The sequence below is a fragment of the Oncorhynchus nerka genome, linkage group LG15, assembly GCF_034236695.1.
Source record: "Oncorhynchus nerka isolate Pitt River linkage group LG15, Oner_Uvic_2.0, whole genome shotgun sequence".
Taxonomy (NCBI): Eukaryota; Metazoa; Chordata; class Actinopteri; order Salmoniformes; family Salmonidae; genus Oncorhynchus; species Oncorhynchus nerka.
Window position 1 is genome coordinate 27,274,101 of NC_088410.1, and position 26,471 is coordinate 27,300,571.

General features: G+C 44.6%; 2 protein-coding genes and 1 pseudogene across 3 annotated transcripts; 2 read left to right on the forward strand and 1 right to left on the reverse strand.

The window, feature by feature from the left end:
• The first annotated feature begins 2,262 nt into the window (after window positions 1–2,262).
• LOC115141407 (TRIO and F-actin-binding protein-like) lies at window positions 2,263–17,261 on the forward strand. Its single transcript, XM_029680234.2, has 16 exons — window positions 2,263–2,379; window positions 3,958–4,094; window positions 4,324–4,496; window positions 4,693–4,929; window positions 5,488–6,142; window positions 7,087–7,252; window positions 8,283–8,351; window positions 8,453–8,542; window positions 11,867–11,976; window positions 13,252–13,744; window positions 14,235–14,469; window positions 14,673–14,784; window positions 14,972–15,131; window positions 15,429–15,542; window positions 16,259–16,345; window positions 16,585–17,261. The coding sequence occupies exons 1-16, from the start codon at window positions 2,263–2,265 to the stop codon at window positions 16,729–16,731; spliced, it is 3,102 nt and encodes a 1,033-aa protein (XP_029536094.2). The 3' UTR covers window positions 16,732–17,261.
• Window positions 17,262–18,030: 769 nt separating this feature from the next.
• Window positions 18,031–20,090, reverse strand: LOC115141411 (essential MCU regulator, mitochondrial-like). Of its 2 annotated transcripts, none has more exons than XM_065001444.1 (3): window positions 19,893–20,090; window positions 18,604–18,766; window positions 18,031–18,291 (listed from the first exon to the last, which is right to left on the reverse strand). In XM_065001444.1, exons 1-2 carry the CDS (start codon window positions 20,052–20,054, stop codon window positions 18,629–18,631), a joined length of 300 nt encoding a protein of 99 aa, XP_064857516.1. In that variant the 5' UTR covers window positions 20,055–20,090; the 3' UTR covers window positions 18,031–18,291; window positions 18,604–18,628. The 2 variants fall into 2 exon arrangements, with proteins under 2 accessions (XP_064857516.1, XP_064857515.1); XM_065001443.1 differs by having other exon boundaries at window positions 18,623–18,766; window positions 19,893–20,089.
• Window positions 20,091–20,649: 559 nt separating this feature from the next.
• Window positions 20,650–26,133, forward strand: LOC115141406 (putative RNA-binding protein Luc7-like 2; annotated as a pseudogene).
• Window positions 26,134–26,471: the final 338 nt, after the last annotated feature.

Here is a 26,471-nt window from a genome sequence, read left to right on the forward strand (position 1 = left end):
GCATGAAATGTCATTTCGGAGAATTACATTTTCTCTGAATGCTTTTATACGGTACTTACAATATTGTCTTTTGATGATCTGGTTCTATTTCACCCTTGCGTTTGACCTGTACGAGTCATTCTACTACCAAAGATATGCACATTTAAGAACGTTGAATCACTCTAAGATACATTCATGAAAATACAATCTATTTACATTTATAGAAGTCAGTCATGCCAACTTCAAGTTGGTGGGATGATGAACTTTTCTTTGGCGATCATATTTCCATGGTTACTAAATCTCCTTTCACCATGGCAACTGTCGCCTGAGCAACAGAGTGTATCTATGCAACTAGGACGCTCAGCGGAAAAAGGATTTGGGCAGAAATAACTCCCTGCAACATTTTCTTGCCAAACATGCTGTTATTAATATCCTGAGGGTGACATTTCATTTGAAAGATTTTTTGGGGTTAAATTCTCTGAGAGTATTATTACAGGTAAACTTTTCAAAACTACAATATCTGAGAGTACAATTAATCACACGCAACTTTTGGTACAGCTAATTTGAGCTTGAATTGAGACTATTCCACACAGTGATAAATGGGCCCTGTTACAGGATCCAGAGCAGTCAGTGTTCACTTCACCTATTTAAATATACAGTACATCTATAAATACACAGCCTTTATAGTCTACAGTCTACGCTGAGCATGCAGCGTGAATGACAAGCGAGAGTATATGATCCACTAAGAGACTGTGGGAATAGTCTGTCTTTGTCAATGTGTGTGTGTGTGTATGTTCTCCTGTATGCGTATGTGTGCCTGTGTGTGCTTCCTGGCCTCCCAGTACGATCCTGATGACACTTCTGGCCCCCTCTGCTGGCTTCTCTGGACACTGCTGTCCCCCAGTGGACGAGAGATACAATTGACTGTATATCTATGGAAACAGCTCTGTTTTCAGCATAGCACAGCTGATATTATATTCTATACACACACAAAGGGCCCCTAGACAGGTTACATATGTGAGGCTTGATGCTGTACATACTCCTTTTCATTTCCTCAGGTAGGTAGTAACATAGATACTCTACTAGCCGACCTGCCCTGCAACATTGGTCACTCTATGGTCCAGTCTATGCCTGTCCAACCATGCAGTGCCTGTTCTAGTAAACAGAGTTTTACAGGTGACCGCTCGCGCTTGTCTCTAACCCTCAGAGCAGCCATCTGTAAAACAGGCCCACCACATGACATCTATCCAGTGGAGCCAGTTGCAAATTTCCCTCTCTAAAGCTGATGACATCTGATACACACCTTTGGGGGCCAGTGGGCCATGTTGGCTCCAATGAGAGTCAGTTGATGTTTAACATGACAAAAGACAGAGCCACAATGGCAGTTATACCCACGCCAGTTTCACCCAGACTTGGATGAGTTCTGAGAGTATGAAGTGTATGACCTGTGCTGGTTACTTTGCAGATAAAAATGAACTTGGAGTTAACAGTCGTAAGGTATTTAAAAATTCTAGAAATACATTTGAAGTGTTTTTAATATCATAATACCAGCATGGCAAAGACAGATTGGGCTTTTGAGTCTTTGTGTTTCGTTTATGAACTAAATGCCTGTAGGTTACTGTGTTATGGTTATAGTATTGTGTGTCAAACTAGTTTTGTACAGCGCTGTAAAGGTATAGCCTTCCATCCGCAGTGGTTTTTGTTTCACTCAGTCGCCGTCTTAAGTAATTGTTGCTTCACCTCAAGGAACCCAGAGGATGTTGTTTGGCTACAACCATGAGATGAAGTTACCTACTACCTGAAGCATTGTATTGAATTACATTACAGTGTAAAGACCGCTACAGGTCAATGCATGCAAATTACCGATGTGGTCCATATTCTGCTTCAGAATGCCAATTCTAAAGATGTAAAATCTTCATTTGATCAGTTAGTAATTTCCACTTTGACATTTCAGACTAGATTTGCCCAAAAGAAAAATGTATCAACCACTACAAAACTGTCCATGATTTATAATCCACATAATAATTCACATTTCCTGTTGCTGCAGAATTATTTTCCTGCTGTAGTAAACTGACTCAAATTAAGTTCCTACGTCTGTATAGTGTTACTCTTGACATACTGCATTACTATGTGCTGTCTATACAGTATATGGTTTGATTGGTTATCCCACCTCTAATCAGGATGTACCACCTTTGTGTAGGTGGATTTTGTAATAGTGCATCATTGCACTGGGCCGTACCATCAGAGTAAAATAGGGGTGTTCACCTGATCTGAGGATCTATCATGCCGCTCTGTGCTGACGACCTTTACTGCCACCAGTTCCAACCCAACACCTTTGACCCCTCCCGCTGTGGTTCGTGCCTGCACCCGGGACACATGCACCTGAACAGTACCTCACAGGTGAGACAGGCAGGAGGGGCTAGTGTTGAGGGAAATGGACGATGGACGGCTAATGACTGTTAAGGGTTATTGGGTTTGGAAAAGGTCTGGATTATTACCTTTGCTGTACAGTAAATTGTGGTATACGTTTGAAACACTTCCAAAAACGTTCATTTTATCTTCCCAAGTGGCAGTACGAGGAGTAACCATTTCTGAATGAAACAAAGGCGCATATTAAACAACATAATGATGCAATAAACACAAATAAAGCCACCAAGCGGGGTAATTCTAATATAAGCTACACTGTAGGTGTGATGAGGACTGACGAACACACAGGTTGGCGTTTGATTATATTATTATTCTATCATTAATTAATGAAAAGCTCATTTGCATTCCTTGGGGGAAAAGATAGTAATCTAATCCGCTCACATAACACATTGCACACACACACACACACACGCACACAACACACACACACACGCAGGCACACGCACACGCACACACACACACACACACACACACACACACACACAGCACCAGCCCACTCAACTGAACTCTAAGGATGGACCTGTACCAGAAATACACTTCTACTAATCTTCACTGTCATTGGAGTAATCTAATATGCTCAAACACCACATGCACACAAGCACCCACATTCACAACACCAGCTCTATGGATGAACCTGAACCAGAAGTACACTTCTACTAATCTTTATTTTCATTTGAATAATCCTTTCATTTCAAAATAACTGAATATTCTAGATAGAAATCCACGCCTGCTCACAACACAACACGGAGATCAAAAGTCAAAAGAGAAGAAAGGCTTTTGTGTGTTGTAGGGAGGGCAAGAAATGAAAGAGGGATCAAGAAAGGGTTGAGAGGAGGATGGGTGGATTCTGGTTGTGGAAGAGCAGCAGACCAATGAAATAATGATGAGCAAGGCCAGGGAGAGGTTGTGTTACCGTCGTCCTTGCCGGCCTAATGTATTAGCTCAGGTAGACAAGGTGAAGAGAGGATAGGTAGATGGGGGAGGAGAGAGGGGGAGAGGGAGGAGAGAAGTTGTTGTTGCCACTTGCAGCCTGTCTTAACAGCAGATTTGTAAAGGGACGTCCAAGGAAGCTCTGCAAGCAGGTGTAGTAAGAAGTTAGCATTTTGTTTTTGCTGTGATGAGTTATACGGAAAGTTAGCTTCTTTTCATTTATTCCACAGGCTGCCATTTTGTCCGAAGTTTGTTTACTTTACTTGTTGGTGCTTTCTCACATGCTTGTTGAATTGACCTTGAGAGTGGTTTCAACTCATTCGTTTAATTAATCTTTAAGCATTGTAATGTCATTGGTCACACTAGGTCATGACTGTCTTGCCATAGAGATACCTGTACACTGCAGCATGTTTGAATTTGTTTGATTTGTCTCCAACTGTACTTTCACGTTACTATGCAACTGTCTGAAAACACAACATAATGACATACTTTGTGCACCAAGCCTTAAAAGTACCTTTTACACATCTCAGATGGTTTGCTGAATTGACAAAGCCATGGACCAGTTTAACATTCTCTGAATTATTAACGATTGGGCGAAATGTGTCCCGTTCCACGAATCAGGACAACCATGACTTCCTGTCGGAGGTGACCAGCTACAGTGATGTCACAAGGAGCGTCTGGACCTATCAGGAGAGCCTAAATCACACTCCGAGCACTGACGGGGAATTCAATATCTGTGACTCTGACACGGTACACAGGTGAGTGTGAGTGTCATTGGCAGTTGATTTTAGTAACACTACATTAAGGTATACTTAAAGTGATTTATAAAACTTTAATGAACAGTTGAAAAAATTATATTTTAATGAAATTCTACAATCAGGTGGTGATTTCTCTTAAACTAGTTCTACAGTACATTGTGCCAAACTCATAGAGTGTGTACCCCTACCAATGTCCCTCATGCCCTCCCTCTATATCTTCACCCAGCAGTCAGGAGGACCTGTGGGACTTCCTGCCAGACCCAGGGAGAAGTGGCTCTAGTACCCCAGCAGGCTGCTGTGTGACGGGGCCAGAGATGACCCGGGTGGACCCCTCTCCCCACAGACCACCACACAGCTCACTGATGGAGGAGAGAGGTCGGGAGAGGTTCAGGCGACCCTCAGGTCAGACCAACTCACAGTATTACAGACAGACATTTTGTCTGGGACTGCTGCTACAATTTTAATTCAATTCTATTTTAATTCAAAATGTTATTGTCATTTTTCAGTTAAACATTTAAATGTGTCTTTGCTTTCCATTTGAGTGGGGCTCAATCAAATGGATGATCTACCATGCCATGTCCCTGCTCCTCACTTATAGGATCAAGAGGAGAAAACGGCAACTTCTCTCCGGACAGGAAAGCCTTATTTGATGGTGGTCCCCAGGCTCAGGTGGAGGGTGTATCCAAACGGCCTTACCGGTACTATGAGAGGGGCCATCCGCTCCCCAACAACCACAGCCCAGAACCCAAAGCCTCCATCCCCTACCGGAACGTGAATCTTGGAATTCCCTCCCAGAGGAGAAGCGATGAAACGTTCCAGCAGGAGACCTGGAGGAGTGAGTCTCCGCAGAGATACACCTGTCATTCCAACTTCAGACGTGGTGGCACTGATTCTCAAGATCAGTCTCCTAGCCCTCGCTCCCCATGCCCAAACCGGTATAAACTTGCTGAATCACGATCTGAGTCCTCCCAACGTAGAAGCTCCCACTCCAAAAGTCACGCTCATTCTCACGCTCCATCTAACTCATCTCGCTCCTTGTCTCGCCATCAGTCAGGACGGTCCAGTCCCTCTCACAGACGAGGTTCTGACGTGTCTCTCCACCCCTCCCCGTCTCGAAACACGGCCTCCTACAAACACACTGACTCCTCCCACATAAGAAATGGTAAAACAGAGCATTACGCCAATGGGCGTGATCAAGATTCAAGAGAGTCAAGAGAGTCAAGAGAGCCAAGAGAGTCAAGAGAGCCAAGAGACTCAAGAAAGCCAAGAGAGTCAAGAGAGTCAAGGGAGTCAAGGGAGTCAAGACGTCCCTCCCACAACTCAAACAGTCACAGTTTGGACTCTGAAAAACTGTACAAAAATCTTGACTCCATCTCTCGACGTGACTCTCCAGCCTTGCAGCCAAACTCCTACGAAGGGTCTCGAAGCCCCCGGCCCAGAACAGATAAAAACCCTTCTCCAACCACTCGCAGTCGTGATAGTTGGGAATGCTCTCCCCCTATAAGTGGCTATGGTACACACAGCCATTCACCCCAAACAGAAACCAAGCATAGCGACACCAGACCTGACACAGCACAGAGCTACTCAAGGAGACCAGAGAGGGTCGCTAGAGAGGAACGGACAGAGATGCACCCCCCTAAAATCAACCCCAGCCTCCCTCCAGGCTCCTGGTGTGGCTCCTCCCACTCCCTTCTAAGCCCTGCCCTCTCTTGTAGCTCCTCCCCACCACGACTAGGCATCGACTCCCAGCTGCTTGCCAATTCGTTGAAACCCTACGCTGCGACCGTGGAAATTAATGACAGACCAATCAGTGACAGGAGCAAGAGTAATATAAGGCGGGGCCTGGAGTACCTGTTGACCCGAGAGGAGCCCAAGAGAACCGCCTCAGTGGACTCCCAGGGGATGACCATAGAGGACTACGTCATTCTGGCCGACATCCCCAGACTGGACCTGGGGTCAGAGGGAGAGGGGGCGGAGGTGCTACTGGGCCCGAGGAGGAGGACCCAGAGCCCCAGCCCACGTAGAGACCAGAGGCACAGGACACCCAGGTGAGTGGGGAGACTGGAGAGGCGACAGGAGGGACATTATAGAGAGAGAGGGAGGAGGGAGGGCAGAGGAAGCATGATAAATTGCTATGCATATTGTAAGGACCTACTGCAGGTACAGCATATTGTAAGGACCTACTGCAGGTACAGCATATTGTAAGGGCCTACTGGATGTACAGTATATTGTAAGGGCCTACTGGATGTACAGCATATTGTAAGGGCCTACTGGATGTACAGCATATTGTAAGGGCCTACTGCAGGTACAGCATATTGTAAGGGCCTACTGGATGTACAGTATATTGTAAGGGCCTACTGGATGTACAGCATATTGTAAGGGCCTACTGGATGTACAGCGTATTGTAAGGGCCTACTGCAGGTACAGCATATTGTAAGGGCCTACTGCAGGTACAGCATATTGTAAGGGCCTACTGGATGTACAGCCTATTGTAAGGGCCTACTGCAGGTACAGCATATTGTAAGGGCCTACTGGATGTACAGCGTATTGTAAGGGCCTACTGCAGGTACAGCATATTGTAAGGGCCTACTGGATGTACAGCGTATTGTAAGGGCCTACTGGATGTACAGCATATTGTAAGGGCCTACTGCAGGTACAGCATATTGTAAGGGCCTACTGCAGGTACAGCATATTGTAAGGACCTACTGCAGGTACAGCATATTGTAAGGGCCTACTGGATGTACAGTATATTGTAAGGGCCTACTGGATGTACAGCATATTGTAAGGGCCTACTGGATGTACAGCGTATTGTAAGGGCCTACTGGATGTACAGCATATTGTAAGGGCCTACTGCAGGTACAGCATATTGTAAGGGCCTACTGCAGGTACAGCATATTGTAAGGGCCTACTGGATGTACAGTTTATTGGTTCAGGATTTTCTCTCATTGTCTCTCTCTTGGTCTCTATTTCTCTAACTTTTCTTCTATTGTAGGTATGTAGAGGAATCTGATCACTGCAGTACGAGGGTTGAGTCTGATGAGAGAGGGAGAGGCAGAGAGAGGGGGAGAGACAGGAGGGAGAAAGAGAAGGAGAAATGTTGCGACTCAGAGGATGGACGACTGTCCCGGACCCAGTCCACAACTGATCTTCAGCCACAGGTGATACGCTTGATACCTTCGAGTACTTTAAAAAAAGGTCTGCCATCAAGTCACTCATACTGTAAGTACCATCATATAACCATTATTCATATAATCCATTTGTTACAGAGGTCAGACAATCAAACTAGAAAGGGCCTCAGATCTTCTAAACCACGGCAGAGAGATCTACCTGAAAGTACTCAAACACAGTCTGACCTAAAGGGCTGGATGTCAAAACTGGATGATAATGGGGAGGTAACACTGCAAATGACACACGTGACCATGTGTTAGAACAAACTGGAACAAATAGAGGAAAGCATCATTCAAAACAATAGCAGTGTTTTGAATATTTTGAAGTGTGACTGGTTTGACTGAGTCTGTTCGGCTTGTGTTTCTAACAGTGGAGGAGACAGTGGTTTGACTGAGTCTGTTCGGCTTGTGTTTCTAACAGTGGAGGAGACAGTGGTTTGACTGAGTCTGTTCGGCTTGTGTTTCTAACAGTGGAGGAGACACTGGTTTGACTGAGTCTGTTCGGCTTGTGTTTCTAACAGTGGAGGAGACACTGGTTTGACTGAGTCTGTTCGGCTTGTGTTTCTAACAGTGGAGGAGACAGTGGTTTGACTGAGTCTGTTCGGCTTGTGTTTCTAACAGTGGAGGAGACACTGGTTTGACTGAGTCTGTTCGGCTTGTGTTTCTAACAGTGGAGGAGACACTGGTTTGACTGAGTCTGTTCGGCTTGTGTTTCTAACAGTGGAGGAGACACTGGTTTGACTGAGTCTGTTCGGCTTGTGTTTCTAACAGTGGAGGAGACACTGGTTTGACTGAGTCTGTTCAGCTTCTGTTTCTAACAGTGGAGGAGACACTGGTTTGACTGAGTCTGTTCAGCTTCTGTTTCTAACAGTGGAGGAGACACTGGTTTGACTGAGTCTGTTCGGCTTCTGTTTCTAACAGTGGAGGAGACACTGGTTTGACTGAGTCTGTTCGGCTTGTGTTTCTAACAGTGGAGGAGACACTGGTTTGACTGAGTCTGTTCGGCTTCTGTTTCTAACAGTGGAGGAGACACTGGTTTGTGATGAGGGACGCTGCACTGAGTTTCTACATGGACTCTGAGGCTGAGGAGGTGACGCCATTTCCTATATCTGCAATATCAGTTCCCCAATTATATACCCATAGAAGTATTTCTGAGTCTGTATCACGCCAGTTCCTCCATGTCTGTTGTAGTCAGATGACCTGGATGGAGAGATAGACCTGACGTCCTGTATGAACGTCCAAGACTTTGACGTGGAGAAGAACTATGGATTCCAGATACATGTGTGTTCTTCCTGGTTTTTCTCTCATTGAACATCTACTACCAATACTACTACTACTACTACTACTACTACTACTACTACTACTATTTCTGCTACTAATACTACTACTACTACTGATGCTGCTACTACTACTATTTCTACTGCTGCTACTACTACAAATGCCGTACCCTAATTTGAGCCAGTTTTCTACAGCAGGACAATAGTCCTGCAGCAAAAGGAAATGTGAATTATTGTGTGGATTATAATTAATTAACATTTTTTTGTAGGGGTTGAAACAAGCCTGGCATTTTAAAGTGGATATTAAAAACTTTAGAAGCCTTTTGAAACCTTGACTAGACTACAAGTTTACGTTTCCTCTTGTGCAGGAAAATTCTCAGCAACAAAAGAGTTGATCAAATGAAGATCTTAAATCTGCACTACTACTACTACTACTGCTACTACTACTACTATCACTGCTACTACTACTACTACTACTACTACTGCTACTACTGCTGCTACTACTCATGCTACTACTACTGCTACTACTGCTGCTGCTACTACTACTCCTGCTACTACTACTGCTACTGCTACTACTGCTGCTGCTACTACTACTACTATTACTAATACTGCTACTACTACTACTACTACTATTCCTGCTACTACTACTACTACTGCTGCTGCTACTACTACTACTACTACTATCACTAATACTACTACAACTACTACTGCTGCTACTGCTACATGTAATACTACTACTACTACTACTATCACTAATACTACTACAACTACTACTGCCGCTACATGTACTACTACTATGCTACAACTACTACTACTACTGGCTACTACTACTATTACTGCTGCTACTGCTACTGCTTCTACTACTACTACTACTGGCTACTACTACTACTACAACTACTACTGCTACTACTGCTACATGTAATACTACTACTACTACTACTACTGGCTACTACTGCTACTACTACGACTACTACTACCACTACTGCTGCTACTACTATCACTGCTACTACTACTACTACTACTACTACTGCTACTACTGCTGCTACTACTCCTGCTACTACTACTGCTACTACTGCTGCTGCTACTACTACTCCTGCTACTACTACTGCTACTGCTACTACTGCTGCTGCTACTACTACTACTATTACTAATACTGCTACTACTACTACTACTACTATTCCTGCTACTACTACTACTACTGCTGCTGCTACTACTACTACTACTACTATCACTAATACTACTACAACTACTACTGCTGCTACTGCTACATGTAATACTACTACTACTATCACTAATACTACTACAACTACTACTGCCGCTACATGTACTACTACTATGCTACAACTACTACTACTACTGGCTACTACTACTACTACTACAACTACTACTGCTACTACTGCTACATGTAATACTACTACTACTACTACTACTACTACAACTACTACTGGCTACTACTACTACTACTACTACTACTACTGGCTACTACTGCTACTACTACGACTACTACTACCACTACTGCTGCTACTACTACTACTACTACTACTACTACTAATGGCCACTACTACCACTAAAACTACTACTACTACTACTACTACTAATGCTACTACTTCTACTACTACTACTACTGGCTACTACTACTACTACTAATAATAATTCTACTGCTACTGCTACTACTCCTGCTACTGCTACTACTACTACTACTACTGCTGCTGCTACTACTACTACTACTACTATCACTGCTACTGCTACTACTACTACTACTGCTACTACTGCTGCTACTACTCCTGCTACTACTGCTACTGCTACTACTGCTGCTGCTAGTACTACTCCTGCTACTACTACTGCTACTGCTACTACTGCTGCTGCTACTACTACTACTATTACTAATACTGCTACTACTACTACTACTACTATTCCTGCTACTACTACTACTACTGCTACTACTACTACTACTACTACTACTATCACTAATACTACTACAACTACTACTGCTACTGCTACATGTAATACTACTACTACTACTACTATCACTAATACTACTACAACTACTACTGCTGCTACTGCTACATGTAATACTACTACTACTACTACTATCACTAATACTACTACAACTACTACTGCCGCTACATGTACTACTACTATGCTACAACTACTACTACTACTGGCTACTACTACTATTACTGCTGCTACTGCTACTGCTTCTACTACTACTACTACTGGCTACTACTACTACTACAACTACTACTGCTACATGTAATACTACTACTACTACTACTACTACTACTACTACTACTACTACTACTACTACAACTACTACTACTACTACTACTACTGGCTACTACTACTACTACTACTACTACTACTGGCCACTACTGCTACTACTACGACTACTACTACCACTACTGCTGCTACTACTACTACTACTACTACTACTACTAATGGCCACTACTACCACTAAAACTACTACTACTACTACTACTACTACTACTACTACTAATGCTACTACTTCTACTACTACTACTACTGGCTACTACTACTACTACTACTACTAATACTTCTACTGCTACTGCTACTACTCCTGCTACTGCTACTACTACTACTACTACTACTACTACTACTACTACTACTACTACTACTACTATCACTAATACTACTACAACTACTACTGCTGCTACTGCTACTACTACTACTACTGCTAATGGCTACTACTACCTACTACCACTACTACTACTGGCTACGACTACTGGCTACTACTACTACTACCACTAATACTACTCCTACTACTACTGCAACAACAACTACTACTACTGCTGGCTACTACAACTACTACCACTAATACTACTACTACTGCTGCTACTGCTACTACTATTACTCCTGGCTACTACTACTACTACTACTATTACCACTAATATTACTACTACTGCTGCTACTGCTGCTACTACTACTAGCTACCACTACTACTACTACCACTACTACTACTGCTAGAACTACTACTACTACTGCTGCTACTACTACTACTTCTATTACTACTGCTGCTACTGCTACGACTACTGCTACTACTCCGCCTACTACTACTACTACTGCTAATACTACTACTACTACTACTACTACTACTACTACTACAGTATTGGGCTGCATCTGAAATGGTATTCTAGTCCATCCATAAATAATGCACCACTTTTGACCAGGGCCCATATAGTAGTGCATTATATATCGTATAGGGTGTCATTTCGGATGCAGTCTAGGTGTCAATATGCTTTAGTTCCTTTCTGTTTGTAACCCCTCAGACGTGGCTTTTCTCTGTTCTTTATCTCTTGATCTCAACCAGACAAAGAAAGTAGTGTTCACTCTGTCAGCCTCGACCTCCAGGATCAGGAGGAAGTGGGTTAATGTGCTGAGACGGACTATCCAGCCCAGACACTCTTCAGACATCACACCGTGAGTCTTTCCATTGACTGGGTCTGAAATGGCAGTGTGTCTGAAATGGCAGTGTGTCTGAAATGACGCTGTGTCTGAAATTGCACTGTGTCTGAAATCAAATCAAATCAAATTTATTTATATAGCCCTTCGTACATCAGCTGATATCTCAAAGTGCTGTACAGAAACCCAGCCTAAAACCCCAAACAGCACGCAATGCAGGTGTAGAAGCACGGTGGCTAGGAAAAACTCCCTAGAAAGGCCAAAACCTAGGAAGAAACCTAGAGAGGAACCAGGCTATGTGGGGTGGCCAGTCCTCTTCTGGATGTGCCGGGTGGAGATTATAACAGAACATGGCCAAGATGTTCAAATGTTCATAAATGACCAGCATGGTCGAATAATAATAAGGCAGAACAGTTGAAACTGGAGCAGCAGCACGGCCAGGTGGACTGGGGACAGCAAGGAGCCATCACGTCAGGCAGTCCCGGGGCATGGTCCTAGGGCCCAGGTCCTCCGAGAGAGAGAAAGAAAGAGAGAAGGAGAGAATTAGAGAACGCACTTAGATTCACACAGGACACCGAATAGGACAGGAGAAGTACTCCAGATATAACAAACTGACCCTAGCCCCCCGACACATAAACTACTGCAGCATAAATACTGGAGGCTGAGACAGGGGGGGTCAGGAGACACTGTGGCCCCATCCGAGGACACCCCCGGACAGGGCCAAACAGGAAGGATATAACCTGAAATGACGCTGTGTCTGAAATGGCAGTGTGTCTGAAATGACGCTGTGTCTGAAATGGCAGTGTGTCTGAAATGACACTGTGTCTGAAATTGCATTCCATTCATTATGTCGTAAAGTAATTATGTGCATTTCTGTTGTGATCTTAGGCCACACCAGTCTAAGTGCAGGACATTGTTTCTGAAATGGAAGTGTGTCTGAAGTGGCACTGTGTCTGAAATGGCACCCTATTCCCTATTTACTGCACTACTTTGGATCAAAGCTCCTATTAGTCCTGGTCCAAACGAATGAATGCACATCACAGGGAATATAATAGGGTACCATTTCAGACGCAGACAAAGTCCTGCACTTGGACTGGTGTGGCCTAAGATCACAACAGAAATGCACATAATTACTTTACGACATAATGAATGGAATTGGAAGCAGCAAGAGGACAATTAGACAAATGTAATAATATACTAAGAGTACAAATGTAATAATAATAAGAGTAAAAAATGTGACCATGTAACTATATCTGAAACACTTTTCCTATGGTCCCCATTATTATATCACAGACGGTCAGACAGTGAAAGAGAAAACTCTCAGCCTGTGTCGTCTCGCCAGCCTCCCTCTGTGCTCACCTGTGAAGACACCGACCCTCAAACCACTATCTCCACCTCCAACCTTTGTCAAATGGACTCTTTGGCCCCGGATCTAGATGACACCTCCCCCAACATGTCATCAGACAGTCAGAGAGAGGCAGGAGAGGGCTGGGACAGAGAGCAAGCCAAGCGATTGGAGGAGAGGAACAGATGGTTTGAGGGGGGGATCCCCTTCAGAGAGATGGGCAGCAGATGGGACTCTCTGGATCTGAAGAAAGCCGGCGTACCTGTACCTGTCACTCACACCATGGACGTGGACGTCAACAATAAGTGGGTGGAGTTCGAGAGTCTAACATTCAGGGAGATGAGCGCGCTGTCTCTGATTGGTGCACAGACTAATCAGACCAATCAGACGATTCCTAATCAGACGATTCAGACGACCAGTGCAACAGCCTTTCAGAGGGAGGTAGATGTAAAACAGTTATTTGTTCATTTGAGTGTTTAACATTTAATAATCATAAGGTTTAGAACTGTCTTGTAAAGGTATTATAGAAACAGAGAGGATGTTTTCAATATACATAATGAATAATTTAGGGAATCTTTCCTCACCCTTCTCACATGTCCTTCTCTCTCTCTCTCTCGCTCTGTCTCTGTCTCTCTCTCTCTGTCTCACACTTCCACTTCCTTCTCCTCTCTTTCCCACTATTTTCTCTCTCCATCTCTCTCTCAACCCTCTTCCCTTTCCTCTTCCCGCTCCCTCTTTCTATCTCTCCCCTATCCCCCTCTTGACCCACCTCCTCTCCCTCTCTCTCTCTGTCTCACACTTCCACTTTCTTCTCCCCTCTTTCCCACTCTTTTCTCTCTCAACCCTCTTCCTGCTCCCTCTTTCTATCTCTCCCCTATCTTCCTCCCCTCTCTATCCCCGTCTTGACCCCCCTCCTCTCCCTCTCTCTCAGGCGCTATCACTCAGGCAGCAGGTGGAGTGTCTGCGTAAGGAGCGTGTGGAGATGGGGATGGAGGTGGACAGTCTGTGTGGCCCCTGGGCCCCCTGCGGCCAGCGTCTAGAGGCCATGGAGGCGGCCCACCGCAGGGACCTGATGGAGCTCCAGGAAAGCCACGCCAGGGAGGTCCGAGAGCTGCAGAGACAGAGAGAGAGCCTACTGCAGGAGGAGAGCCAGGCCACGGCACAAGGTGGGAAGGAGAGACCTGTTGGGAGTACTGTGTAATATCATGTAGAGGGTTATGTGAATAATTACACTTTTTATAGGGATGATGTCACAAAGCAACTTTTGTTGTGGAACAGATTACCTACCCTCCTGTGTCCTGTCCCTCCCCTCTTCACTTCAATGTTTTCTCTTTTCCTTGTCATGTTATGCCACTTCTGTGCTCTATAGCAGTTGAGGCCCTGAAGGAGGCTCACAGGGAGGAGCTGGAGAGGGAGGTGGAGAAAGCCAGAAGGATGACTGAAGGGGGTGGCCATATGGATACTACGCACAGAGGACAGACGTGAGATCCATTCTCTTTAGCCACACATCAAAGTGAAAGGCACCAAAAGAATGTGGAAGAGAAAGTTTTCTCTAATGGGATAACTATCCACCCTGTGCTTGTGTATCAGTGTGGTTGTGCATTCATGCATCTGTGCGGACATGCCCACATGCATGTGTGTTAAACATGTGTTCTTGGTTCTCTACAGGCCCCAGGCTGATGCCCTCCACAGTGAGTTAGACGTTCTGTCAGAGAGATATTCCCAGAAGTGCCTGGAGTTGAACCGGGCCGAGCAGAGAGGAGGAGACAGAGAAACAGAGCTGAGCTGGAAGGACAGAGAGATGGAACAGCTCCGCAGAGAGAACCAGGTCAGAGAGCAGAAAGAGGGAGAGAGAGAGCAGAGAGAAAGAGAGCAGAGAGAGAGAGGAGAGAGGGAGAAAGAAAGAAAGAGCAGGGAGAGAAAGAAGAAGGAGAGAGTGGGGGAGAGAGAGCAGTGAGAAAGAAAGAGAGCAGAGAGAGTGAGAGCGAGCAGTCTGTCATGAGACTAACTAACAATAAATGAATTATCTAATGAATGTTCTAATTATCAATTTAAGCAATGTACCATACTGTCACACAGTGCAATAGTAGTAAGTATTTTTATTTCTTATTCATGTTTGTCTCAGGAACTGCAGGCTCGTCTGACTGAGAAGATCAGCCGCATGCGCCACTTCATCACAGGTCAGAGGTTAGGAAATGCCTCCCCTGGCAACTGTGAGCGCAGTCCCTCGGAATTGGAAGTAAGAATAAAGTTTGACATTCTGATTAGTTGTATTGGAAGCAGAACCGGATTCAAGTACATGTTGTATTTGACCATTTGTTATTTAAATGCCTTCTTCTGTGTATGACTATTTTCAAATTCTCAGCCTAAAACAAGTACTTCTATTTGAGTATTTGAATGGTTATTTGTATTTGATAGTATTTTCAAATACATATTTCAAATACCTGGGTTAAATGCATTATGCATTGGAGTGTATTTGAGTATTTCCAAACACATTTCAATATTCAACTGCTTGTTTTTTCAAATAAAGATGATCTGAATACTTGTTTTGAAGTGTATTGAAAAGTAATGGAAATTCCTGAATTAGTATTTGAAACTAGGTCTGATTGGAAGCAAGGCTTACATCGGAGTTGCTCTATTGATTGGTGTGTAGTTTTGTGCCAGCCATTGGTGATTGGTCATGCTGTAATGTTGTCCTCCAGATGCTGCCATCTATTGGCTGGAACAGATTCATTCAAAATCCTGAAAACTTGCCTCAATGACGTGCTGCTGGGGTCCTAAAAATAACCATGTAGAACAACTAGTACTGGTCATCAGTGACATCGGTGCACTATTCATTCATTGTCACAATACTGGTGAAGAAATTATGGAATAATCTTCATATTGATGAGTATTGCATCACTAAATGCTAAATGACCAAAAATACTAAAGTGATGTATCTGTGTTGCCCTCCAGATGCTGCTACGAGCAAAGGAGATTGAGGCCGAGTACCTACAAAAGGAGATTGGCTGTCTAAGGAATGAAGTGCAGTCTCTAACTAAGGTACTACTGGTATATTCTGTATCCACATGATCAACCCTTACAAAATCCTGATAGCACACCATAAACACAAACACTAAGGTAATTGCATATGGCATTTCTACTGTTCCACTCCAGAACAACCATTCAACCACTATACGTGTTTACATACACACACACACACACACACACACACACAACAATGTGGATAAGAAATGTCACTCTACTGGTCTCCTCTGTGTTGGTCTATGACCCCCCTCTAGGAGAAGCAGAGTTTGTGTGACCGCTACAAGGAGGTGTACGTGGAGCTGATTGGAATGAAGGGTCGCAGTGAGCTGGAGATCAGGGACCTCAGGGAGCACCTGAGACTGGCCAACGCAGCGCTGCAGGAGAGGAGTCGAGACACCTGAGACTGGCCAACGCAGCGCTGCAAGAAGGGGGAAGAGACACCCAAGACTGGCCAACGCAGCGCTGCAGGAGGGGAGTCGAGACACCTGAGACTGGCCAACGCAGCGCTGCAGGAGAGGAGTCGAGACACCTGAGACTGGCCAACGCAGCGCTGCAGGAGGGGAGTCGAGACACCTGAGACTGGCCAACGCAGCGCTGCAGGAGGGGAGTCGAGACACCTGAGACTGGCCAACGCAGCGCTGCAGGAGGGGAGTCGAGACACCTGAGACTGGCCAACGCAGCGCTGCAGGAGAGGAGTCGAGACACCTGAGACTGGCCAACGCAGCGCTGCAGGAGGGGAGTCGAGACACCTGAGACTGGCCAACGCAGCGCTGCAGGAAGGGGGAAGAGACACCCAAGACTGGCCAACGCAGCGCTGCAGGAGGGGAGTCGAGACACCTGAGACTGGCCAACGCAGCGCTGCAGGAGAGGAGTCGAGACACCTGAGACTGGCCAACGCAGCGCTGCAGGAGGGGAGTCGAGACACCTGAGACTGGCCAACGAGACAGCGCTGCAGGAGAGGAGTCGAGACACCCAAGAGACTGCAGGAGGGGAGTCGAGACACCAACGCAGCGCTGCAGGAGGGGAGTCGAGACACCTGAGACTGGCCAACGCAGCGCTGCAGGAGGGGAGTCGAGACACCTGAGACTGGCCAACGCAGCGCTGCAGGAGGGGAGTCGAGACACCTGAGACTGGCCAACGCAGCGCTGCAGGAGGGAGACGAGACACCTGAGACTGGCCAACGCAGCGCTGCAGGAGAGGAGTCGAGACACCTGAGACTGGCCAACGCAGCGCTGCAGGAGGGGAGTCGAGACACCTGAGACTGGCCAACGCAGCGCTGCAGGAGGGGAGTCGAGACACCTGAGACTGGCCAACGCAGCGCTGCAGGAGGGGGAGTCGAGACACCTGAGACTGGCCAACGCAGCGCTGCAGGAAGGGGGAAGAGACACCCAAGACTGGTGAACGCAGCACTGCAGGAAGAGATAGCGTTGGTGGATGGATAGTTGGATACCTGCTGTGAAGAGCCAGGAAGCCATACAATAGTTTGTTCTTCATTATGGCTGGCTGTGGTTAGCCTGGAATTCTCCAAACTGATATGGTGTTTCAACATATAACAAAGTGAAACCATGCTGAAATGGAGCACATCAATCTGGATTCCAGGCTAGGCTGTGGTTGGAGTTATAAGACCAAAGAATGCATGTTTTATAGAATGACAGGGACAACCACAAAATAACACCAAAGAACATACCCCAACAAATGTGTTGTTATTTTTTACACGCGTAGACTCTTTATTGAGTAAATAATAAGACACATGCAAAAGTGAAGTCTGACTGTGCTGTGACCTCACAATGATATCAAATAATATGTAGTAATCCGTGGCAAGGAGGTGAAAGTGGGACTAAAAGAGTGGAGAGAGAAAAAAGGCGATGGGGAGGTGGATCATGATGAGGGCAATCTTCTCCTGTAGGGGGCATCTCTCTCTCCTTCCTCATAGTGGCATGCCATCATTATTGCAAAGCACCCTGGGAAGGAATGAAAATGCAAGCAATGTCAATGGTCATTAAATCTCACAGTTGTATTATTTCTCTTCATTCTCTTTTAGATAATCATTGGTACCATGTCAACATGTTCCAACATGTTCCAACATGACTGTTTGGATTAGGTACATACCATTATGTAAATAAGATGTTGCACGTATGCACTCTAAACTACTGTTAGGGACAATAGTATATTAAAGAGATGTTTTAGTAATGTGGGAGGTTCCTGAACCTATGTGTCACACATGGGACTAGTAATGTTATTAGCCTTTTATACGTCAATAGCTGTATCAATACCTCTCTTCTCATCACTGACCTAGGTTCAGTCGTCATCATCATCATCCTCGGGGACGAAGATGTCATGCTCCTCAAGTAGAGCCGCAAAGTTTTTGCTGATCAGAGTTCCCACGTACAGGAAGGGAATCACGACAGCGGTCATGCGGATAAGGCCGAAGGATATCTGGGTGATAGGGGCGAAAGAAAGAAATTCAGAATATCTACAATCTGAAAAAAGGTTACATTAACTAAAACCGCTAACATCATACAGAAACATGACCACATCAAGCATCATACACAGTATATGGTTCAAAGCCTCAGTTAAGATCACATGGGATTTTTCAGAATGCATAAATCCTCAACAATTTCCTTGATTCACAATAATAAATGCAGATTCTCAGGGTGCCATACTAAAACTTTTCTAAAAGAAAAATTATGAGTATCACAATTCCTTTAAAACAGCTCATATATATAATAAGAATTTGTTCTTAACTGACTTGCCTGGTTAAATAAAGGTAAAAAAATTATAATAATAATAATATTTTGGACATCATTTTTACACATAAAAACGGCATAAAAGCATGAAACACAGCAATTGAATGTTACATTTGAATTTGTTAAAAAGTACATGTTGTTAAAATGTGTACAAATTATTTAACAAAGGTAAAACATTTTTAAGACATGAGAAACATGTTAAAAAGTATCTTTGTTAAAAAGCTGTCTTCGGTCCATTGTACAGGAGCAGGGTGAGTCGCCTCCTGCTGCTCTCCTGAATCAATCATTGTCCCGTCCTTCGGGGCCCAGAGGAGATCCCTCCCATAGGCGCCGCAATGCTGTCCGGCCGTGGCCGCCGGGACCTAGGGTGTTGTGGGGGACCCTTCGCCTGGGGTCGAGCCCCCCCCCCTCCCATACTCATAATGCAATAAATTATTAATCTGAAATGTTTTATATCCCACAAACAGGCTAAATCAATTGATATGGTCGTTGACCTAAAAATGGACACTCCAATACCCCATGGTATTTATAGTTGTGTTAATGTTACACTAGTATATTCTGTGTAAACCAATACTTTATTACATAAAACATGTATATATTAGCTTAATAGTATAATTTTTCGACGAAAAGTGGCTAAAATAATGACAAATTACTTCCGTATCACATATACACAAGTTCATTGGCTCGCGCAGCTGTCTCTCCAAATTCCTTAAACTGTGATTGGCAAAGACTGCTGTCAATCTGCTCCAAGATTCAGGAACCTCCCACATTATGTGTAGGGTTACTAACCGACTTGACCATGCATGGAAACTCACTTTATCCGGCTTCGGTTGAACACCGCCATTTGCTGTTGATACCACATTTCGACATTGGTTCAGTCTCGCTGTGTTAGACGGTTTCAAGACGATGTTACGGCTTACTAACCCCGTATTCCTCGATACGAGGTTCCGTGAGAGCCACAGGACAGCTGTCGCCATTTTTCCAGTTTGGGGTGGGCGGGACAGCAATATTATGGGTGTGTTCAGGACGTATGTCTATCCGTGGTGTTGGCCGAATGCCAAATGCATTTTATGACGACAGCAAAGATTAAACAATAAGATATTAATAAATACATGTAAATCACAATGTATGAACAGTCATATATAGAATAAATAATTCCAGACTTGTTGTATTATGTGCTTCTCACACACTGTCCGGTTTAGGCCGATGTGAATTCATATGCCATCTATGCTACAATTTCAATCACACACGCCACCGTGCTTCTACACCTGCATTGCTTGCTGTTTGGGGTTTTAGGCTGGGTTTCTGTACAGCACTTTGAGATATCAGCTGATGTACGAAGGGCTATATAAATACATTTGATTTGATTTGATTGCGCCTGTACTTGTATTCAGTTGTACTTGCGTTACTTGCGCTAGTATTGGCTAACATTTATTATAGCGCTTTTTTCTTAAAAAAAATATAGAAATGCGTACGATATCTGACGACAGAGCGATCAAAATGACGTTATGTGCCATTCAGCCAACCAGCGCGCGAGAACTGCAGCATTTTGTGCCGTTCAACCAACCAGCATTTCCTTCGAGGCAGAGCGCGCTCGGAAAGAGGAGGAAGTAGAAAAGGACACCGATTTAATAAATACGTTAGAATATGTCTATGATATTTACGGTCTAACAAGGGACTGTGGTTGGTCTCACAACCACCTAAAAACCTTCGGGTTTACCTCAATAATCCGAATTTGAAATTACACTGCCCGCCACTCAGCATACTGTCCCCTCGCCATACTTCGAGTTGAGAGACTAACGGGGACGGGAAACATTTCGGAATAGGTTTAGCTACCTAATATTTACATTGTAAATTTGTATTACAAACTTGATAATTATAAACGTTAAGGTGGTGGAAGGTCTCAAGAAAAGGTTTTAGCGAGCTAGTTTGTTTCAAACTATTCGTGACGAGAACTTGAGGTTCTCTGAGAAAAGTTGTTCGACGTCCACGAGCCGTCAGAGGCCTGTGGTAGAGGCTGCATGCAGCAGACACCATCGGCGTGTAGTATCGGTGACATAAACAAGAAACATGTCGGCTCAAGCGCAAATGCGAGCGATGTTGGACCAGTTGATGGGCACAAGTAGAGATGGTGAGTAAACGACAAGCTACATTGTTTCAGTGTCGCTCGATGTTTCGGAGTAAATGTTTTTAACTAGTTGTTATGCTATCTGACGTTAGCTAGCTAAGCTACCTTAGCCTGGGGGACAAATGGCTAAATGCTAACGACGGCTAACTACTTGTTGTGTTCACAGTAAAGTAAACACAAGGAACATTCCGTTTCAGACCTTGTCACATTGTTGATGTTTGCTAGCTGGGATATTGTTGGCCCACGAGATGATACTGACTGGCTACAGCTAACGTTGGACAGATAGCTAGTTTAACTTTAGCAAGCTAATCTAGTTTTGGTTTCAGGAATGAATGATCCACATGGGCATCCGCACCCACCGCAATCACAATTTTGGATAATAGGAAGGTGGTGTCTGGTATGCACACAGCTATTGCTTCTTGCGATTGACATGACATTGCTCTGCTCACTAACTCTCTCCCCTTGTCTGATTTATTTTCGTGTAGGGGACACCATGCGCCAGAGAATCAAATTTACAGATGAGCGGGTCTGCAAGAGTCATTTGCTGGACTCCTGTCCTCACGACATTCTCTCCGGCACTGTGAGTACATGACATCTTACTTAGTCCAGGGGATCCCAAACTTTTTTTGGCCCGTGACCATATTTGGATATATACATTTGTAATTCTTTGGGGCTTAGACAGTCTATTACAAATCAGTATTTCAATCTGAAGAAAGGTTTGAACTATTGGGAAGTTCAGAAGATCATCAGGCAATCATTTTTTATGCTCTTCTGTGTAGAAAAGAACATCTTCATTGATTTAGTGCCTGGTCTTGTCCACTCTGTTCTATTGTGTCCTGCCATTGTAGAGGGAAACAAAACAAGCGCACGTGTTCCTGAGAGTCTTATCTTTCAGTGATGGGATCATAATATTTCGTAGCTTAAACGGTCCTAAAGATAGGTCCACATTTTGTAGGAAGAAAACAGTAACCGCTGTTTATTACAATCACATCTAGCGGCTACGAAGTTTACTGACGTAACCCCGGTTCTATGAACCAAGCACGATGTATTTATTGTATTTTGGAGTTCTCTCGTGACCCCTAGTTTGTGAGAAATTGTCTTTGTCACAATGGTTGTGTGTAGTAGTGTTTTATAGAACACAATGTCAATTGCACTCCAGAGTACAGGACTTGGGTACAGCATTGAGTGAATGATTTAATGGATGTTTCTTGTCGTCGTATAGAGAATGGACCTGGGAGAGTGTGTGAAGGTCCACGACCTGGCCCTCAGGGCTGACTTCGAGATCGCATCCAAGCAACAGGAGTACTTCTTTGAGCTTGATGTGAGTCACGTTGGACTGTCACCTACCCCAGTATACATGTTTACCACACATACACACACACGTTTCCTCTGCATGCAAACTCCATGTGATCTGTTGATCAACGGATTGTCTCTTTCTCTCCCTCTTTTTCTTTTCTTCTGTTTTGTCTCCATGTAATATCTATTGATGCTTTTTCTCTAATCTGGCGACTTTAAACTCTCCTCATCATCCCCTGTCACCGCAGGCTGCTGAGCACCTTCAGTCGTTCATCGGTGACTGTGACCGCAGGACTGAGTTAGCAAAAAAGAGACTGGCTGAGACGCAGGATGAGATCAGCGCTGAGGTTGCCGCCAAGGTGACCAACCCTTGTTGTTTGTCTTACTTAGATAGTTCCCCACATGCTCATTAGGTGAATTGACACTATAGTTGGAATCCAGTTCCATGGTATGTGTTGTTCTCCTGGTTTTTCTAGATGAATGTATCTGATTAATTTCAGAAAATGACATTTCAACCGTGTATAAGAAACTGTAATTAAAATGAGATTCTTGTTGCTCTGGTTGTCACCGTGTCATAATTCTAACCCTTTCTCTCTGGTATCAACAGGCTGAGCGGGTCCACGAGCTGAACGAGGAGATCGGTAAGCTGCTGGCTCGGGCAGAGCAGCTGGGGGGCGAGGGCAATGTGGAAGAGGCACAGGAGGTCCTGGAGAAGGTGGAGAAGACTCGCACAATGAAGAAGGAGGCAGAGGTCAGTTGGCAGGGGGTCAAGGATGGTTGTGGTCACAACCAATCATAGGAGCTAGGAATTGTACTGTGATTAAATAAAGATGAACTTGTTAAAACATTTTTATATATGTGTATTTGTATGTATATACAAACCTGTTTCAGCAAGCCCTCTTAGATGTTTAACAGCCAGGTATAAGAGGAATTTCACATGTGCACTCAAAATAATCCCAAAAGTCAGTGAATATCAGTCATTTGAAAGTGGGTCAGGCATTTGTGTACTATGTCCTCATTAACGTTAGTCTTCAACACCGCAACATACGCACTAAGAACTTTACAGTGTCCTAGTTCTAACGTCAGTCTGGTTTACTGTTGCTTTCTCCCAGGACGTATACAGGAACTCGATGCCGGCGTCCAGCTTCCAGCAGCAGAAGCTCCGGGTGTGCGAGGTGTGCTCCGCCTACCTAGGTCTCCATGACAATGACCGCCGCCTGGCTGACCACTTCGGAGGCAAACTGCATCTGGGATTCATTGAGATCCGGGAGAAGCTGGACAGGCTACGGGTGAGACACACCATATCAGTAGTCAGAACCGAGTAGGATATCACTAGTTATGACGCTTACCTTGCTTTTCAGGAAGTGTAAAACCTGAGTTGTCTGAGCACAGTTGTTGCGATGGATTTGTGTACTTAGTTACATGTTTTTTTTTTCTGCTACAGAAAGCCGTTATGGATAAGCAAGAAGGATTGCGTCTGAGAAGAAGGGAAGAGCGTGAAAAGGAGGAAGAGAGCGCAAAGGAGTGGGAGCTGGAGCGAGAACGGGAGAGGGAAAAGGAGAGGGAAAAGGAGAGGGAGCGCGAAACTGAACGTGTACGGGAGAGGGAGAGAGAAAGAGAGAGGGGGAGAGAGATCGTCGGAGGTGAGCTAAATCTGACTTGTTCAGACATCAAACAAATGCTTCAAAATGCTCGTTCTCTTGTATTTTAACAATACACTTTGATGTATTTTTTCACAGGACAAGATCAAGAAGCAGTGAACGATACAGGGAGGGAGGCAGCTCATCCTCCCATCGCTCGAGACGACACCGCTCCTCTCGTCCCCGGGAGGAGGGAGGAGGAGAGCGGGACAGGGAACGGGAGCGTAAGCATAGACACAAAGATGGGCATCGCTCGCGCTCACACTCTCACAGGAGCAAGAGGAAGAGGTGAGGCCCGAACAGAGACAGGAACTTTGATGTGATACTTAGAAAATGGCAGATAGCCCTTATGTCACTAAAATCAAGCACCAACTAGAACTAGAACTGAATGAAATCAGGAGGTACTACTTCCTTTTTTATTTTACCAGGTTGCCTGAACAACAAAAAACTTGGATGTTTTCTTTCCGTTGAAAAATGTTTTTCTACGTACCTTGTGCCCTAATGAACACGACCCACAAAGCCCTTATGTCACTAAAATCAGGCAACTAGATTAAAACAGGGAGGTACAACTACCTTATTTATTTTACCAGGTTGCCTGGTTTTGCCAGTTTTTACATTGTAAAATGTTTTGCTATACTGTGTGTGCCCTAATGAATACGAACCAGCTCTTTCCAAACAGTTTGTCTGGGTTTCATTTTGTTTGTCTATCATCGGGTGCTTGATCTTTTACCAATTCCTGATCTGTTTCCTTCTACCCAGGTCTTCCAGGGACAGATCCTCACACACCCGAGACAGAGAACCCCGCTCACCATCTCAGCGCTCTCCATCTGGGCGTTCACCCTCAGGGCGCTCCCCTTCCCAGGAGAGATGGAGGGAGAGCGGAGGAGAGGGCCCACCCCGCTCCCGGGAGCAAGACGACAGGCCTGAGCCCATGACGAGGGAAGACCGGGAGAGATCCACCTCTCCAGAGATGATGGCCAGGGGGAGAGAAAGAGAGAGATCTCTGTCGCTAGAGAGGGATAGACGTTCCAGCTCAGATGGGGAGAGGGAGTCGGGGGAGATATGATACAGAGGGGGACATCCGAGGTCATGTTAGAGCAGGGGGGGTTTAGAAAGATGGCGCAACAGCCCATTCTAATGGGCTCCTTACCCCTTCACCTGAGCCATAACCCTTAGATGTTTGCAGACCTATGAGATGGATGCAATATGGTGGAAGCTACACTGCTTATACCTATCCAGACCTTTCACATCCGCAATCATCAAAGGTTTATGGCTAGGTGGGAGGGAGTGAATTGGGACTGGCTGGAAGGGTCCAGGAGGGTGGTGAGTGACTGTGTTCATTCATGTTGAAGTGCGACATAAATTGGGCGGAGAGGAAAAATTGAGACAAGGAAATCAGGATGGGAGCATGCAGAGATAGTTGGTGGAGCTTTCGATTGGGATGAATGGGAAAGACCTTGAACGAAAGGAAGGAGGTTGGACTGGGAGCAACACTTTATTTCATGTAATAATTGGATATTGGGATGGGGTTAGTAGAGGGAGATGGAAGTTCTACCCATTTAAACATTATTTTATTTTAGAAATGCTGTTCTGTTTTTTCTATCATTATGATTGACAATGTTGATGCTGTTGTCATTTTCTGGGTTCCAACATGGATCAAAGATCGGTTTCATATGGGGGAGCGCGTATAGTGTGTACAACTATGATTTATACACAAACAGTGATGAACAACCACATCCTTTGAAAGATAAACATACTTGAGAGTACCACTTAACTCTTCACACTAATATGGACATGTAGAATTCAATATAGTTGACAACGTACACAAGAATTTTACATACTGTTACTTTATTGGTATTCAGCAGAAACCCATGGTCAGACAAACACACACACACACACAGTCCTTTTGCTGTGAGTCAAGGTGGATTTTGGGGGATCTACCTTGCTGTGCCATCTACTACAAAGTTAATAAAAGTCCTGCTTCCATTGTGACTCGTGTTTCCTGTCCATTCTTAATGTTGGAATCCTTAGTTGAAACAACAAAGCAGATACCCCGCCTGGGTTTTGGTAAAAAGCTGAGGGATGGGCCTGGAGAACTGTAACCTTTCAAATTCATAGCTATGGATGCCAGGACTGACCAATCCATGATATAAACAATTATGTTAACAATACATAACCTCAAAACACGGTTAACATTTTGTTTATTAACATTGGAGTATAACAAGCTTAAACTTGCTCATGAGGCATTTATACATTACATTCAAGAATGCATGTATATATATCATTAATAAGTTTAAAAAAAAATGGATGTAGCAACTATGGTTTCTACC

Excerpts from the sequence above, each read along its gene's own strand:
- LOC115141407 (XM_029680234.2), top strand. The coding sequence starts at position 2,263 with ATGCCGCTCTGTGCTGACGACCTTTACTGCCACCAGTTCCAACCCAAC. Across the intron at positions 2,380-3,957 it reads ACCTGAACAGTACCTCACAG|GACAACCATGACTTCCTGTC; the intron begins GTGAGACAGGCA and ends TCCACGAATCAG. Across the intron at positions 13,745-14,234 it reads CAACAGCCTTTCAGAGGGAG|GCGCTATCACTCAGGCAGCA; the intron begins GTAGATGTAAAA and ends CCTCTCTCTCAG.
- LOC115141411 (XM_065001444.1), bottom strand. The coding sequence starts at position 20,054 with ATGGCGACAGCTGTCCTGTGGCTCTCACGGAACCTCGTATCGAGGAAT. Across the intron at positions 18,767-19,892 it reads TTCAACCGAAGCCGGATAAA|ATATCCTTCGGCCTTATCCG; the intron begins GTGAGTTTCCAT and ends CCTATCACCCAG.